Source organism: Misgurnus anguillicaudatus, unplaced genomic scaffold (genome assembly GCF_027580225.2).
Source record: "Misgurnus anguillicaudatus unplaced genomic scaffold, ASM2758022v2 HiC_scaffold_32, whole genome shotgun sequence".
In the NCBI taxonomy this organism is placed as follows: Eukaryota; Metazoa; Chordata; class Actinopteri; order Cypriniformes; family Cobitidae; genus Misgurnus; species Misgurnus anguillicaudatus.
In genome coordinates this window covers 69,156-88,088 of record NW_027395282.1, presented here as the reverse complement: position 1 = coordinate 88,088, position 18,933 = coordinate 69,156, and the positions used below count along the sequence as shown (strand labels likewise).

General features: G+C 36.7%; 1 protein-coding gene across 2 annotated transcripts; it reads left to right on the top strand.

The window, feature by feature from the left end:
• The first annotated feature begins 1,508 nt into the window (after window positions 1–1,508).
• On the top strand, window positions 1,509–11,564 carry LOC129453740 (laminin subunit alpha-3). 2 transcript variants are annotated; one of them, XM_055218091.2, is made up of 30 exons: window positions 1,509–1,780; window positions 2,347–2,465; window positions 2,573–2,656; window positions 2,904–2,998; window positions 3,129–3,182; window positions 3,270–3,421; window positions 3,946–4,056; window positions 4,208–4,319; window positions 5,200–5,367; window positions 5,452–5,645; window positions 5,726–5,842; window positions 5,926–6,080; window positions 6,180–6,321; window positions 6,609–6,708; window positions 6,788–6,904; window positions 7,083–7,253; window positions 7,333–7,475; window positions 7,560–7,760; window positions 7,887–8,035; window positions 8,255–8,417; window positions 8,509–8,636; window positions 8,848–9,004; window positions 9,110–9,220; window positions 9,305–9,447; window positions 9,537–9,654; window positions 9,743–9,883; window positions 10,483–10,613; window positions 10,958–11,089; window positions 11,179–11,302; window positions 11,490–11,564. In XM_055218091.2, exons 1-29 carry the CDS (start codon window positions 1,550–1,552, stop codon window positions 11,270–11,272), a joined length of 3,933 nt encoding a protein of 1,310 aa, XP_055074066.2. In that variant the 5' UTR covers window positions 1,509–1,549; the 3' UTR covers window positions 11,273–11,302; window positions 11,490–11,564. The 2 variants fall into 2 exon arrangements, with proteins under 2 accessions (XP_055074066.2, XP_055074065.2); XM_055218090.2 differs by having other exon boundaries at window positions 2,344–2,465.
• The last annotated feature ends 7,369 nt before the right edge of the window (window positions 11,565–18,933 follow it).

Here is an 18,933-nt window from a genome sequence, read left to right as displayed (position 1 = left end):
AACTGCTTACTAATGCTTAACTAATAATGTACATTTATTATAATGTGTTACTGAAATATGATATGAGAATTAGTTATGAGACACACGACACAATAACTAAATAATAAGACTAATATTTGTGTTGTTTTCAGTATGAATGGATGTGCTTCTTGGATCATCAATATTTTGAATCTTGTTTCTTTAAGGTGTGTTTTTATATCTTTGCTTGCGTTCATCTAAAGAAATGAATGGAAAATGAATAGATGGGTGATGAAAACATTCTCTTTGCACCGACATGTCCTACCACACCCAAGTACACAATGTTACACAATGTCTCTCATGATAAAGTACAGAAGAAAGTGATTTTAACGATCTGCTCACTAGAATAGACATAAAGAGATGAAATAATACATTAATGTCTTTAGTTAATTCAAGGATTTTACATACAGCAAAATATGAAGAGACTCAGTACAAAAGATAACAAAACATTTGTGCTTGCTTTTTCCAGCTTTCTATCCTCTATTTGTTTATAAAAGTGCTGTTGATGGGTCATCCACCATCTGAAGATAAGACTTAATATATATCTACTAAACTATAATATACTTTATAACACACCTGCCTCAACCTCATCATGATTTTAACAGAGATATAGATGATGATGATGATGATGAAGCACTGAAAGTTTATACAACACAATATATTTACACAACAGAATGAGACAAAAATGAGTTTGAGGAAATATATCCTTAATGACATCTATTTCTCTTTTCAGACTCCCTCCACACCCTAAAATCACTGTGTTGTGTGTCTTTGTACTCATAAAGATCAAGAGAAGAAAGTTGTGAAGTGTGTAGCTGGAGGACAGATGTATGTGCGTACGTGCGTGTGTGTGTCGGTGTGTGTGTTTGTACTCATAACGTTATAGTTGTGAAGTGTGTAGCCGGAGGACAGATGTTTCCTTGTGTGAAGGGCGTGTGTTCACTGGGTGTGATAGATGACAAAATAAAACACAATCTTACTCAATATACACCTGTGTGTGTGTGTGTGTGTGTGTGTGTGTGTGTGTGTGTGTGTGTGTGTGTGTGTGTGTGTGTGTGTGTGTGTGTGTGTGTGTGCGTGTGTGTGTGTGCGTGTGTGTGTGTGCGTGTGTGTGTGTGCGTGCGTGCGTGTGTGTGTGTGTGTGTGTGTGTGTGTGTACTGCGTCACACCCTTGTCATACTCATTGTGTTTCAGTGTCTGATTAATGTGTAAGTTGCTTTTATATCACAGTCACAAACATGCTAGAATCTCGACGTGATAAACCTTGAATCAAGGTTTGTGTTTTTAATGATAGATGTACAGACAAGAGTTAAAGGTTCTGGATGTTTTTTCTCTGTGTGTGTGTTTGTTATTGTGTCTCCAGGTATTAAGGTGAGTATGAATCAAGTCTGAGCGTGACTCAGTTCATTTGCAGTAGCTTGTCCTTAACTGATTCATGTATGAGCGTTTGTCTGGGGCGTTTCCTCCTCCTTTAAGAAGACGTGATCTTGAGAGCTACGCAAATAATTTCACAGACATCAGATCGAGTGCAATGTCCAAAACAAACAGGTGGATGAATGCGATCTTCAGAGCCGTTCTCATCGGGGTCTTGTTAGGAACGGCGTTTGGAGGGCCGAGACAATCAGATACATCTACACACCGTGATCCTCATCATGGACAACAGACAGAAGTCGGTCAAAGGATTTATTATCCTGTAATACATGAAGCTCAAAAGATTCACGACACACAGCAGATTCTGTATCCCTCACTCAATGATGGACAGGTAAAGACACATTTAAACATCTAAAGTTGTAAACATAAATGAAGTAATTGATTTAAAAGATGTCATTATATTTCAAATGTAGTTTTAGTTTTCAGAGAATGATTGCAACTTGAATCAAAAGCTTTGAGGACAGCGTTTGAAAGATGATTTTATCAGTAATGCAGATGATGGATGTGGAACAGGAATTGATTTTTCTGTCTTTAACTTACTGGAAAAATACAAGAAACCTGAAACTTTTGCCCCTGTGGTGATATTGATTATGACTAAATGATTAAATGAATGATGTTATGACTAAATTATGCTTATTGAAACATGGCTAAATGCAGAAATGTTTGTGTGAGAAGTAAGTTTATGGGGTTAGAAGAGACACTTATAAAAGTCATTATGTCTATAATATAAAGAGAGTTGAATTGAATTGGTTTAAGTAAAGATTTACAGTATGACAGTATGAAGCCTGCCGTACGCAGTATTGAGTGAAGCTGCTTTGAAATGAAATGTTTTGTAAGAAGTAAATACAATGAAATGTCAGTGGAATTGAGAGACGTGTGTTTTGTTGAATACAGCAGACGTGTCTGTACAATACAGCAGGAGATAAATGTGAGCGCTGTAAAGACGGATACTACGGTAATGCCACACAAAGAACATGCAGAGTTTGTCCGTGTCCTCTCAGCACTGAAGCTAACGGGTAAATATCACATCAAACACTAAATCAATCTTATTCAATACACTGTATCAAATAGATATGACCTGTTTATATGTAATGTGGATGAATGCTGGCATGTCTTTGTGTAGTTTTGCAGTGGGCTGCAGTGAAACATCAGATGGGAGAGTTCAGTGTCTGTGTAAAGTGGGTTACACGGGTGAAAGATGCGAGCGGTGAGTCCTACATGAAATCCATCTCACATTACTGATCTATGACTTCATATCCTGCTTTAATGAGCATCATACAGTTAAACGTTTTATGACTAACACATACTGGTTAGTGCTGGTTTACTACCGATAGGATGTCTGGTTGACCACAGATGCTTTACTGGTTTAGTAGCCTGGTGGAGAAATCACAATCCAAGAAACATCTTATATATACCGACTCCTTGTATCTGATCTTATAAATGTTTTTCGTCAGATGTGCGCCGGGGTTTTACGGTGATCCTCGGGTCTTTGGTGGACGCTGTCGTCCGTGCAACTGTCCTAAAAACTCTTGTGATTCACTGACCGGAGGTCTGAATTTCTTCTTCTCAAATTAAATCTGAAGCCTTTCAATGAAATGTCTTTTTGTGAACTCAAGATGTGTTTTATGAATGTGATGACAAAAAGATTGTTTTTCCTCACACGTTGACTCCTTTTATAGTGTGCAAGAATTTCCTAGAGCTTCAAAACACTGAGACAGACGAACAATGTGAAGGTAAAGGACGTGATGACGTCATAAAGTTTTGTGTCGTTTTATCTTCGTTATTTAATGACGTCCTTCTGTGTTTGTCATTTTTTTAAGAGTGTGATAACTGCGCACATACCTTGCTGAGTGATCTGGAAAAGTTTGACATTGACTTGAAAAGACTTAAAGATCAACTTGATTTGGATTCAGTCGGATCTTCGGTTAAAGACGATCTGCGGAAGCTCGAGGACGCCATCACTAACACAACGGTAATCTCATTCACTTCTCTAAGACTAAAAACATATTTGATGTAGAAAAGCATTACAAGTGTATTATTAAGAGCTTTGTCGCATTTCTACACTTGTGTTAAGATTGGATAGACACATTTTTTTTTTTTTTAAATCATGACTGAATAAACTAGCTACATCTTGCATGTTTAAACCTTGATCTTTTTGAACAATTTTATTATTTTTCATTGTTATTATATTTTAAACTTTCACAAAGCTCTCTATAGAGTTCAAAGGCAAGTTTGAGTTTTTCCAGACACTTTATCTGGACAGAGCAAAATGTTTGAAAAGTTAATCATCTGATAAATCATACATGACTCTTATGACTGGTTAACATCCAGTATCTAGTAATAGTAAAGCTCACACAGATGATGTGGCTAGTGAGGTTTACTTTTACCATGTAATCTTTAATCAGTGCCAACATGAGCATTGACACAAACAGTAATGAATGAAAATAACACTAAAACCTATTATGAGCTTAACTCATATGTGATTTTCTTGTGCAGAATCTGGTGAATATATTCAGCTCTACAGTCAACAAACAGGGATCTAAAATCAATCAACTGGAGCGAGACGTCATAAATCTGGCAGAAGATATGAATGATCTGAAGGAACAGGTTAGGTGATACACAACACGTTCACATTGACCAATCATCTTCTGTGATATATTTTTACTGTGACCAATATTTACAACTGCATTCCTGAAACATCTCAATGCCGTAAGATCTCTCATTGATTAAATAATTCATGGATTCTTTGTTTCTTCAGGCAAGGAAACGCTCAGACGACTCTCAGAAAGCTCTTGTGAATGTTGAAAACAGTCATGAGAGGGCAAAAGATCTGGAGACTGAGACACAAAACCTCCATAAGAAAATACAAGGTAACATTTCCATAAAAACAAATGACTTTTATCTAGTAGTATTATTCTAATTGGTTTTAGATATAGTTACTCTTGAAGTGTATTGAGTAAATATGATTGATGGATATGGTCATCATCATGATGTACTGTATGACACACATCCTTTATGTGTCCATGTCCTGTTTTATCATCTGATATCATCACTGTATCATACTACTAACACACTACTCATTAAATGTGTCATTGTGTGTGCTGTTGGAACTGAATACAGAGATAATGAACATGACTGATACAAACAAATAACAAAAAGTGCTGTTAAAATATGAAGGAACAGATGGACTAACCTTATCTTAAGGCGTTTTACTAACATAGTAATAACATTTGACTCTTAAAAAGACAAAAATAATACATAGCATCAAACAAATCCACTGTTTGTGTTACCAAAACATCACGTCATTGCTCAAGTGGCTGAGGTGACTTATAATACTAACACAAACAACAACAAGAACACAATTTTACATCATTACAATATAACATTACATTTAAAACCACTATTTTATAAATACTTTTTTAACATTTAAAATCACAAACATTTTATTACCTTCACAATTCTTCCTATGTTATCTGGCAATATCAAATCTAAACAAGCAGCTGTAGGAAAAAATGAAATAAACACGACTCAGGAACAAACATCACCTGACAAACCACACAAAACAATCACCACCTTCCTAAATATTGTCACCAATGTAAATCAAAAAGAAAAAAGTGCCTCCCACTACCCCGTCTCTCATGCTTTACAATGACATCACTCAAACTGTGCCAACCCACTACATTTATAATCAGTACTGAATATCACCAAGATCGGATATATCATACTGAGATGATGATATGTGATTTTCAGATCTGCTGAAACAGCTGACAGATGCAAACATTGGTGAATCGACTCCGCTCTCAGGGGATCTCCAGAAACTTCTGCAGGAGTCTGAGCGTATGGTGAAAGAAATGCAGAATAGAAACTTCACACCTCTGAAAGACAACGTCAAGAAAGAGCGAGATCAAGCCAACAAACGTACATCTCTCCTTCATGTCATCATATCTCAAGATCTTTTTGTTTTATTATTCTCTTCAATGACGCATTAATGTTTGATTGCAGTTTTGGAGCAAGTCAATGACTTCACAAAGCAGTGTGATGAGAATAAAGACGCATCTAAACGTGTTGAGGGTTTATTAGAAAGCTATGAGATGAAAGTGAAAGAGTTAGAAGATTCACTGAAACAGGCTGTTAACATGGTGAAGCAAGCCAGCGGTCTGAATGATGTTAATGCTGTAGGACTTCAAGACGTGGTGGTAAGAAGATGAAACCTCTCATCTCATAAAGTCTTTGTGAAAGAGCCTTCATGACACGACACATCTTTTGTCTTTTTAAGAAACAACTGAAGGATTTGGAGAACGAACGAGATCTTGTTCGAAATCAGATCGGTTTGGCAGTGGACCAGCTGAAAAACACTGAAGACCTTCTGAAAATGTTCAATGACAGTAAAACGGTAAACCTTTATAGTTCATATAACAAATCAGACTTGATTTCATTCCAGCTGCAGCATTCATGAAATGGGTTATATTCTCACAGGACTATGAAGACCTCACAAAACAACTCGACAGCGCAAAGACTGATCTGAAAGACAAAGTAAAGGTCATCTCTCAAGCTAAAGCTCAGGAGAAGATTGTGAAGCAAGCAGAAGAACATGCTGAGAACCTTCGCAAACTCTCCAAAGAGCTTCAAGAGTGAGACTTTATCTATCATCATACAGCTCTTTATGAAAGTGTTGATGATGGTGTTTCTTTATAAAGAGACTGATATATGTATGTATTTGTCATTGACAGAGCTGTACAGAATGTGAGTGGACTCTCTGGTGTGCAGGACGCTCTGTCAGGGATTGACATTTATAAAAACATCACCGATGCTGTCAACGCTGCAGAGGAGGCGGCGAACAAAGCCAAAGAAGCTGCTGATAAAGCACTTCGTGTAAGAGACTTTAACAAACACTCAAAATATAACATTTCTTTCATTATTTACTCACCCTCCTTCATCCAACATTTGTTTCATCTGAAATAAGTTGATGTTCATATTTTGAGCTTATTCAGTAAAAGATGTATTTATGTACGTGAATGCTACAATCATGGTGGCACAATATGGCTGCATTGCATTGACATTCAGAGGGATTTTACCATGTCCAGGTGTTTTTAGTCTCAGTATGATACACATACTGTACATGTCTTTGTGTGTTATTTATTGTTTTTTTGTCTATGCAGGAAGCCAATCAAGGAGACCTCATCAAGAGGGTAACAAATCTAAAAGACACCGGCAATAACCTTCTTAAAAACGCAACAGATGCAGTCCGAGATCTTAAAGGTGAGTGAACAGAAAAATAAGAGATGAAGCTCCATGCATTGGTTTTGTTTTTATTAAAGTGTTATTCGATGTTCATCAGGAGCAACTAAAGATCTCAATAATCAGATGAAGCGTTTACAAGACGATGAGAAGAAAAAGAAACTTCTGGAGGAGACGCTGAGGTCTCTTCAGGATGATCTCAGAAAAATTCAGAGAGGTGAGAAGTTCATGACATCACATTCATAATGTAGTGTACATCCAGAGGAGATGATCTCAGTTTTTATTATTTTTCACTCGGACGGAATCGTTCGAGCATTATGTTAGCAGTGCAACGGTTGTGTGTTTGAATAGCGAGGAGCAGATAAAACCTAACCTGTTGTAAACTTTTCTTTCAGATGACATTGATAATATTATTAATGCTGCCAAGAAAGCTGCAGTGGATGCCAATCTCACCACCACCAACACGATGGATGAACTGAATGATATTAAAGCAGAAGTGAAGAAGATCTCCATCAGTCCAAGTGTTTCTAATATTGACAATGTTCTCCAAGATGTTGATGTGACCGGTGAGCGCTGTTACTCTTTATGTGTTATGTGTCTCTGTCTCACGACGCTTCCTAACTCTCGGCTTTTTATATCTGACAGTAAAAAACCTGAGCGCCTCCATCCCATCACTGTTAGATAAAATCAATGAACTGACTTCACAGCTCACTGCAGTAAACAACGTCTCTGATAACATCAACCGGATAAAAGAACTGATCGAGCAAGCACGTGAAGCCGCTAACAGAGTATGAATCTTTATATCACATATAAGTCACAAACTAAAACAAAAACACACGCTGACCACTTAAACTCTCGTCAATGTGTTACAGATCGTTGTGCCTATGAAGTTCAGTGGTAATGGATTCGTGGAGCTGCGTCCTCCTAAAGACATAGATGACCTGCGAGCGTACACAGCTCTTACTCTAGCTCTCCAAAGATCCGAGAAAACACCCAACCGAGGACGTAGACGCCGTCGACAGATCTCCACAGATCAAGACAATATGTTTGTCTTTTACTTGGGTCATAAAAACGTAAGACTCATTTTCTCTACTCTTTATCACGTGTGTACTGTATTTGTGTAATATAGTCTCATTTAACAATCATTTATAATTCAGTTGTGTGACTCTTGTTTCATGTCATAAATGTGTTGTCCTCAGGGATCTGGAGACTACATTGGCATGGCTCTTAGAAATAATCTCCTGCGTTTGGTATATAAGCTGAATGGAAAGGAATATGATATTGAGACATCAAACATCACAGAGTCTCCGTCTGAACCGGCTTTCTTTGATAAAATTGTCATTCAGAGGTATGAATCATGCATTATAAATATTAAATAAAATCTTTATTCACTTTAGCGTAGGTTAAACTTGACAAAGTGTCACATATATCTATATTTAAAGACCTCATGACATGAAGTTTTGTTGCTTTCAGTTCATGAGTCTCTCATCTATACTGTATAATAGTGTTAGTGTTAAATCAGATCAGATGTGCTGTGTAATAATCAGCTGTATTATATGTGATGTAGAGTTTATCAAGACGCTGAAGTCATTCACACACAACAGTTCACATCCAGCAACCCAAAGTCTCCACAGATTGAAGTTAAACAAGGTGACCTGATCCGTAATCTACTGGATCTCAGTCCTGATGATGTGGTCTTCTATGTCGGAGGTTATCCAGATGACTTCAAGGTTCTTAACTTCATTCAGATGTTGAAATCTCTTTATCAGTCTTGTTTAATGGAGATTATGTTAGTAGTCATGTTCAAATCTTTCTTTACAGCCTCCAATTTCACTCAACATCGGCAAATATAAGGGCTGCATTGAGTTTTCCACCTTCAATGAGAAATTTATCAGTCTCTACAACTTTAAGAATGCAGTTAATATTAACCTAGAAACTCCCTGCAAGAGGTAAATGCATCGGATGATGATGATGATCACTCTCACTACTGTCATTTTCTCTTTTATTTCAATATGATCTCTGTTATGCAGTTTGTAAATTAGCTGTCTGTGAATCTCTCTCTCTCTCTCTCTCTAAACATATGATAAACATATAAAGAATATTGTAGACCATACATTGTCACAGCTTGTATATATTTCAAATCTCTTTCTGTTTTCTCAGACACATCCCAGTCACTGGTTCAGAGTCAACCTACTTTGAAGGCTCCGGTTACGTCAAAATCATGCTTGAAAAGTTCCCCAAACCCTTACAGATCATTCAGAAAATAGATTCCCGATCTGAGGATGCACTTCTGATTTTTATAAGAGATGAGAATGATGTAAGAATTGTTTTCGTTCACAAATCTATAAAACAAATGTCTTATATTGCTGGAAGTCATATGAAATTCCTCTGCTAAAAGATTTGTTTGTATTTTTATTCATAGGAGTTTTTCTACAGTGTCTCTCTTGAGCGAGGTTATATTGTCGTTCAAGGCCAGGAGAAAGGCCAAGTTTTGAGTCCTTTCAGAAGTTTGGAGAAAGTAAAACTTTCTCCAGTAAGTAACGTCTTTTGTCTTTATAGTCGTGTCCAGTCGCGGCTGTGAAATCTTATTTCTTATGTCTGTTCTTTTGTGTTTCAGGAAATAGAAGTCAGAGTTATTATCAATCTAATGAGAGACATTACAGTAAGAGTTGGTCAAACTGAGGTGAAAACATCAGGCTACAGTCCAACAAGGTTTCTACACTACTTTGTGGGTGGTATACCCAACATTTTACGTGAGAGGTTCGTACATTATGTTAATGTTGTCTCTTCTGTAAAATACGTAAATGTGATTATAAAGATTGACTAATAATAAGATGATTTCTCTGTAGATACAACATTACTGTTCCTGCTCTGAAAGGTTGTGTGAAAGGCGGCATGGCTGGTGGTATAAGTCAATTTGTTAAAGAAGAGGTGGGAATCGGCAAAGGCTGCTCCCAAGACTTACTGGTAAACATTTATTATTATGATCGACACCATGTTTCTTCAGGACTGAATGCTGGAAAGATGGATCTGATGTTATTTCGCTCTTTTCCAGGTGGTCAGAAAAGCTGAATTCACTCCAGACAGTGCATTAGAGAAAGTTTATGGGGACTTCAGCTTACAAGATGACATTAACCTCTCACTCGGCTTCAAGAGTATTAAACCAGACGGCATCTTAATGCAAAACACCAAAGCTGTAAGTTTCTCTCTCACACACACATCTGTCTGTCTGTCTGTCTGTCTGTCTGTCTGTCTGTCATATTGTTTAATATTTATTTATCCATCATTGCTTGACAGTTTATCTCTCATGATTTATAGACTTTCATATCATCTTAACAGACTCAAGACTTCAGGGGCATAGAAACCGCCCTACATTTGATCTTACGATCATTATAAAAATGCGTACGTGTGATTGCACCGAAAACAGGCGTACCCCTTTCATTTAGATGTGAACTCTATTAATTGCAAATGATCCTGAACTTGTGCTTTAAATGATGCCTAATTAATGTCATAGACATATAAAACAGCGCTTGTTTTCGAGCAGCAAGAATAGCTTATATTACACAGCACTTGGACAAGCAAAAGTTCGTACCTTCGCTCAGACCCTGACGTGGCGCTAGGCACTTTTCCACGGCAAAGACATTTTTTTTTCAATATTGACTTTGCCGTGGATTTTTGCACATTTGAGGCCCCAGGCCTGCTGATACACAGTCATAGCATTGCTTTCATATACAACAGTTTTATAAACTATATTATTGAATGTAGAGTAATTCACTTTATTCCCACTGTTGACAGAATAAACACATTCAGCTTTCTATGGAGAAAGGATACGTGATGCTAAAATTACAAGACAGCATGTGGAAATCTACGAAAACTTATCAGGATGGTAAATGGCATTACCTCACGGTGGTCAGACAGGGTCAACGGTAAGATTTTACTTTATATTAAACATTGATAAATGACATTATTAATAAAGTTATGTTGTCCATCATGATAAGAAGAATAAGATTTGTCCTGTAGATGTGACTTTAATCATTGAGAGATATGATTATGTTATTTATATATTAAACATCAAACTCGTCTGAGCCTTATGCATAATGTAATATATGATAACACAGCATATCCCTGGATAGTCATACATTAACATGGATATAATTCTTTACATACAATGAAATCTTTGAATATGTATAAATACAGCATGTACAATAGAGATCTTGTGATTGTATTTAAAAGAGCAGTAAACAAGCCTCAATAATTCCTCTTTTTATAGTGTTGAACTTCGAGTTGATGAAGATGATGTTGGAGAGAGACTGGCAGGTTCTTCATCTGAAGTTTATTCTTCTAGTATAACTCTGGGCAAAGACACTTTCAAGGGATGCATCTCCAACCTTTATCTTAGGAGGTCAGTATCTTTCTCATGTTTCCTCATATTTATGCAAAATTCCCATTCCTGTTGGGTTTATGACATTACTGCTTGTGTCATCTGTTCAGACCGGAGGCTTTATATAAACCAGAAGATTTGAGTTCATACACTGCTACAGGAGACGTGATGATGGACACATGCAGTGCTAAACTCAACATTTAACTTCACACAGTCATGGTTTTCTTTCTAAAGGTTTGTACAGCACATTAACACAACATTACAGACATGTCCTTACACTAGTTATTGTTAAGATAAAGCACATATAATGACACGTTTCTTCAGATGAATTTAACTTTTTGCTTTGATTCATTTTTATATTTATACATTGTCTTTTATTGTACACAGTATTTCTTATGTGTGTTATCTTCTTTGATTTCAGAGACTTCAAGTGTTTTACCAGTGTATGACTCTACTGTATTACACATTCATCAATAAATATATAACACATCTGCAATATGGCTTCTTCTTCTCATTTTAAGGTCTTGTTATTAAAAACATTTGTTTTTAAAGCAAGTATAGAGAGAGTTGTAATTATTGTATTAATAGTTTATTAAACCCTACCTCTAAACAGTTTAGACTCACTTGACTGAAATGTTTCTCATGATCTTAGAAAGTCTTTCATCTGAAGGGTTTTGTGTAAAGTGTGGAGACAAAAATTTACTTCTTCCAACATTAGAAAACATATAGGGGTGGTTTCCCGGACAGGGATTAGACTAGTCATAGACTTAAACACTTTTAAGAGCTGTCCAAACTGAAAACAACTTGCATATCTTAAAATACATCAGTGCCCTTTGTTTTACCTCAAAATGCACACAGGTAATGTTTTAGAAAGGCATGTTTGTTAAAACTAGTTATATTTCCTAATTAAACTAAGGCCTAGTCCTGGATTAAGCTAATCCTGGTCCGGGAAACCGCCCCATAAATTACATTATTTATACTGATGACTTAAACTATATAATGAAAGGAAAACTGTCAATAAGAGTCCAGAATAGATGTGAACTCCTCCTGTTTAAAATCATCTCCAGTTGAGACCTCAAGCTGTGAAAGAAAATAATAAAACATTACTGCCGATAAACAGTGACTACACTGAAGATGATCAAATATAACATAGTTAGGGTTTACTTTACTAATAATATTTTACTAGTAATCAGTAAGAAGTGCTGCTAATGAGTAAAGTTTAGTAATGATGTGCACGTAATGACAGAATTTATGGTGTGGTGTCGAGGGAGCAAGTGGACCTGCTGCATTAAGCAGAACCGCTTTTAAAACTATAGTGTGAATATGCCCTTGATAAAACTCAGTTAAATACACAAGTGATAGACAAACTAGCGGTTGGCAATAACATAATTGCACTTGTTAGGGTTATAAGAACGCTCTTCACTGGGGTTTGTCAAAGACGAAAAAAGTCAAGAAAATGTAAAAAAGTTATGTCCACATTAGAGAACACAGTTCAGAAATCCAAAGCTTTACGGTTCACTTAGGGTGCATGATTTTTGAAAAACACTTTGGAAAAGGGAGTCGAGCCGAGTACCAAAACACACTTATAGCCAATCAGCAGTAAGGTGCGTGTCTACTAACTGACATCGTTGCCTTTGTTACGTATATGTGTGGCGGGTCAATCAAAAGAAGGTCCAGATTGTATTGGGGTAGGGGCGTGTTTGTTTAGATGATTTAAAATATCAACATTGGCTTTCAGATAACATGCACCCCGCCTTTAATTTGACTTGGATCTGAGTTGTAGCCGTCTTCACCATGCGGTGTTTATGCATAAACTGCAACTCAAAATATTCCTATGTATGTGTTATTGTTTGAATGTACATCAGATGGTATGCTCGTATAGTTAGGGTTAAATATCTGTTTGCGAGTGTGCTCATATTGTGTTTGTGCGTATGCATGAACTGTACCTAACTATGCCAAAGAAAGGATATCTTTCTTTGTTTTATTGTGTATGCGTATTAGACAGTAACTGTCCACAAAAATAACTAAAATGTATTTTTATCTCACAAATGTGCGTTGACATAAGAAAAGACGGTAAACTTAAAGTAGTAATGTATTACTAATGAACAAATATTGATTTCCTTTTATCAGATCCTTAATTAATGATGTATGTGCTTGTGAGATCATTTACAGATTTACTGAAGTATTCATGGATGACACCCTTGATTCTTCTTTGTACCACGACCATGATTACACAAATAATCCATAGGAGTCATTATTATGGTTAGATTTATAATTTCTATACAAGCTAGTTAACGACAGTATCGCTGTAAAATCCAAATACATTTAAAATAAACCCCTACAACTGAAACAGTTCACCTAAGTCAGGGATGGGCAACTTCGGTCCTGGAGGGCCGGTAGAGTTTACCGCCAACTATAATTAAACACACATGAAGCAGCCAATGAAGGTCTTTACTAGACATACTAGAAACTTTTAGGCAGGTGTGCTGAGACAAATTGGAGCTAAACTCTGCAGGACACCGGCCCTCCAGGACCAAAGTTGCTCATCCCTAACATAAGTATTAATATGTGGATTAGTTTACCCAACATAAAAAAGATCACTCATTATTTACCCACCATAATAACAACATGACAAAGCTCATACACTCGTTTCTGCAATTAATTTAAACCACTCCTATATAAATCTCTTCTTCTAAAACAAAATGATAAGGGTGTGTGTGAAATAATTTACACTTCGAGCTTACAGAAAACAAAAGTGAAATTTTGCTACACAGATTTAAAATCTAAAATGTTTTCTTGAGTTTATTGTTTCTCTTCAGCAGATATGAACTTTATTGAGGTTTGATTTGGTTTTAAAATGAATGCTTTTGTGTATGAAGCTTTAATGTCCCATATAATGACGGCGTACATTGTTATAAAAGTCTTTGCTTGTGTTCAGATCAAGAAAGGAAGTCACGTACATCTGGGACTGCATGAAGATAAGAAAATTAGGAAAGAGGAATCTGAGGTTTAGGACCGCTTTCTCCAACAGGCCTTTTATAAACAGTTTCTCTCCAGTATGAACTCGCTCATGTGTCTTTCAGTTTTTTTAATTGAGTGAATCTCTTTTCACAGTGTGAACTCATGTATGGTTTTTTCTCCAGTCTGGATTCTTTCAGAGCTTCAGTTGACATCAATTGTTTTCCACATGAGGGCACAAACTGTATGTGACCCTTAACCACAAAACCAGTTGTAAGTCACACGGGTATATTTGAAGAGTTTCGTTGCAAAATGAGATAACCACCGTTTTTTTTTTAATTGTTCAGAAATCTTGTTTTTTGGTTGTGCATTCCAATTAATTTCAATTCAACTGCAGTTGGTTTGTTTTGATTTAAAACCTTCATAACTTAAAAAATACAGCTAAGTAGCACCATAAAACAAAATAATAACATGATAACATAATAATAAACATGTTTTGACAAAAATGTAAAAAAATGGATTTATCTCGTTTTGCAACGAAACTCTTCATTTGTAGAAATAGGCAAAAATACATTGCATGGGTCAAAATGATCGATTTTATATATTTTGTGAAGATCATATTTCATAAAAATATTTCGTAAATTTTCTACCATAAAAATATCAAGACTTTGTGATTTTACTTTATCTGCTAAAAAAAATAAACAAAATTGGCCTGAAACTCGCTTACAAACTTTTATGTAAAAACTTACAACTTTCCCAATTCAGTCCATGAGGTCATTTAAGGCAGTAAGCCTGTAGAGAGAGCTAAAACAAATCTTTTCATTAGTAATATGCAGGACTTCATTTGGACTTTGAATTTTAAATATGATCTCAATATTTAGTTTTTTTATTCTATTTTTAAATAGTTGTATCTCTGCAAAATATTGTCCAATCCTGACAAAGCATATATCAATGGAAAGCTTTCCATCAATGGTCTTTCTTCAGAGTGATATTGATGCTTTTGTAGGGCTGCACGGTTATTGATGTTAATATTGCGATGTGCGATTGCGATTATAATAAATGGTATCATGAGTCAACTTGATGGGTTTTAAGGAAAATCCACACACAGTTTAGTGATAATGCTAAAATGTGTATTTGTAAAACTAGAAATGTTTTCGTATTGCCACGTGATGTAGCAACTGCTCAGTGTCAGTAATCCTAAATCCAAAATACCAATCCAAAAATAATTTTTTTTAGCTACCAGCTCACTGTCAACCTCCTCTGCATCCATCTTCGCTCTGGTATTTCTGCGCTGCGCACAAACAAGTGACGACGCACACCACACACGTGCATGCCACAAATGCACTGCCATGTTTTTCTTTCTTTTTTTAAACAGCAAGGAAAATCATCAAACTGTTATCAGAAAGTTTGTGTTAACAAGTCCACACAGTTATTTATTTAATATAATTGCAATATTTTGCTGTCATATAATTGCACAGGCTGACATCGCGATTGCGATGCGATTAATTGTGCAGCACTATGCTTTTGTGAAACTCTTTCCACATGGCAAATGAAAAGTTTTTATCCCAAATAAATTCTCAAGTGTTCTTCCAGAAGTGATTTTCGTAAAAAACCTTTTCCACACTGAAAGCAAGTGAAAGGTTTCTATGCAGTATGATGTGTTATGTGACTCTTAAGCTGTCTTCTCTCTTTAAAACTCTTTCCACATTGAGGACAGGTGTAAGGTTTCTCTCCCGTGTGAGTTCTTACATGAGACATGAGGCTCTCTTTACGTCTAAAAGTCCTTTCACACTGAGAGCAACTGAAAGGTCTCTCTCCAGTGTGATGTGTTATGTGGATCTTAAGATGATCTCTCTGCGTGAAACGCTTTTCACATTGAGGGCAGATGAAAGGTTTCTCTCCAGTGTGAATCCTAACATGAGCTATAAGGGTTTTTCTTCGTGTAAAACTCTTTCCACACTGCTGGCATGTGTAACGTCTCCCTTTATTGGTAAAATTGATGTCATCACTATGGTGTCCAGGTATTGTGCAACCGTCACCACATAGATGGGAAACATAACTTTTGGTTTCTCTTTTTTTAGTTGATGTTTGTAAACAATCAGAAGATTTATCTTTAGTGATGACATCATGAGGCTCCTCCACTTCATTCTGTACCCGTGTTTCCTCCTTTACTTCCATCGCATCTAAAATAAACAACATTAAATCACCAGTGATGTTTTTAAAAACATTTGTGTAATATAACAATTAACGGTATAACAATTCAATGGTACATCATAAAAATGACACTTTGGAGAATAGTTTGCAGCGTTCACACATCTGAATGAAACTAGTCCCTCTTATAGGCGGCGATAGATGACTTACGACCGCGACAGAACCCGGAAGGCATAAAGGGGGAGGCGCACAGCACCCTACAGCTTCAGTCACTCTGCGAAGCGCTGTGATATGGTCTGTTAAAATGGTCTCTGCCAATCTGTGTATCAGTCAGAAAGCTAGTTTAAAATAGTTTAATGGCTGGTGAGCAGTTCAAATGATGTGTTGTCCCCTCTCGCTAAAGTCGCTGCGCTCCTGGGCAGCTTTTTTCAATTATGAGGGCAATATAAGCACTCCTCGCGGGGCAGGGCCAGAGTCTGCCGATGCAACGCAGCATCTCACATCGTAGGGACCGCAAATGGAGGTAGCTGAGGTGTCTGAGATGGCTTCAGTCCTCACTATCTCGTTTCTTTGGGCCCGGGAGGGGTTTGGATACCTGCACTGCGGCTTCTTCCGCCCTGACCGTGAGCCCTTTGCAACACTCAAGGTCTAAGGAGGTGGAAATTGTAAATGTACATGAATCACAGCCATATGATGAGACATGCACACACAGAAAATATAATTTAAATCATCTAGCAAACTGGGTGAGAGATTAAAAAATGGGTGCAGCCTCAGCGCCGGGGGCTTCTCTTTATCCCTGATCTCCACCATGACGGGCACAAAATGGTCTTTTACACAATTTAGTGATGTGTTAACACAAGCGTCATAATTTAAACATTTAACTTTATCCACTTAATTATGTCGTACTACATCTAGTTTAGTGGTTTAAATAGCAGCAGGTCGGGCTGGTGCATACTGTGGTTGGGGCGACAGTGGCTCAGTGGTTCATGTAGGTTGTCTACAAACCGGAAGGTTGGTGGTTCAATCCCCGGCTCCACCGGACCAAGTGTCAAGGTGTCCTTGAGCAAGACACCTAACCCTAGCTGCTCCCGATGAGCTGGCTGGCGCCTTGCATGGCTGACACCGCCATCGGTGTATGAATGCGTGTGTGAATGGGTGAATGTGAGGCTAATTGTAAAGCGCTTTGGATGGCCATAGGTCTGTTAAAAGCGCTATATAAATGCAGTCCATTTACCATTTACCATCCTTTAGGAATATCAGGCTGACCTTCAGAGGCGGAGTTAACACACTGTGTGTCTATTAGTCATAATATTTCATTACAAGCCAAGTTTAAATTGATAAATTTTATCAAAACACCAACTACATTGACTCATTTTACAATCCCACTAGCATGTTATTTAGACAAAAATATTTTAATTGGCATGAGGAAGCTGGTGTCTTCATTTACGGCATTTACACACACTTTCATGTCACCGCAGTAAAGGTTTATTGCACTATTATAGTTAACGATTGTTCAATTGATTGATTGTTAATTTAAAGGAGCATCGAATTGCATAAACTGACATCCCTAGTTTCACCACAGAGCTTAATCATGGGATTTGTATTAAAACTATTGTTATGCAAATGTTAAAATACATTTACTACACTAAAACAAACATGTTTGCAATACTTTTATACACTATATATTAACACTATGGTTGATTTCCTAGGAAAAGAAGGCAGACTTATATATTTAAAAATGAAATAATTAAGTTCATACTAATGTGGCACTTAAAACTATTTTTTGCCAGTTGCTGCTTACGTTGATTATTTTGTCTGAAGCCCTGGAAACATACAGGAGATAGTCGGCTGTTAAGATAACTTTTGTGTACTTTTCCTTGTAAACAAACTGACTTTAACTAACAAGTGAAGTAGGACAGTGAGAAGCTTTAAAAATACGAGTGCAGTAAACAAAGTGATCTGGAGTATAAACGAGCGAAATGTAAATAGTAAAGCAGCTGATGATGATGATGATAATCTTTGTTGTACAAATCCTCGTTTTAAACTAAAGACTGAATTAATTTCCTCTTCTTCTCTAAAACAACAGTACATACATTCATGTTTGTCTGGATCTTTATATCTGATATGATCTGAGCAGTCAGCAGTCAGGATCACACATACAGTACAGAAATATAACGATATATTGTCATTTAAAATACTCGTGCACACCTCATGGGAAAGTGTACTGAAACATGAACACTTGTTTAAATAATGATAAAGAGTTAAAGTATAATTATTACCAATGCACGTGTATGTGGATTTATTTCCTGCTCTGCTCGCTGCTGTCAGTCCGTCTCTTCATCTTCTTCTTCTTGAGTTTTAATGGCGGTTAGCAAACAACTTTTGGCTTCATTACCGCCACCTACTGATTAAGAGTCTGGGTCAGGATCTATTTACTCTATATTCTTTCTTTTATATAATCCTGTATCTTTTAAATAGCCTACTGCAACTATAATCTAAGACCTTTATCCTCTCCCTCCTCCCCCAAAATGCTTCTCCATTTATTCTTTCTCTTAGTTTTGATTTTTATTTCAAATCTAGACTTTATTGTTAGCAAGATAAAAACCTTGAGGAGAGCTTGCAAGATCTGCTGGCCACTCTCTGTACTGTGGCTTTACTTTACTGCTTGCACACAGTTGTTTAGTGTTCATGCTTTTAACATAAATAAACATAAGGGGTCTTTTTTCTATATAGGTTGTATAATGGTGTGGGGGATG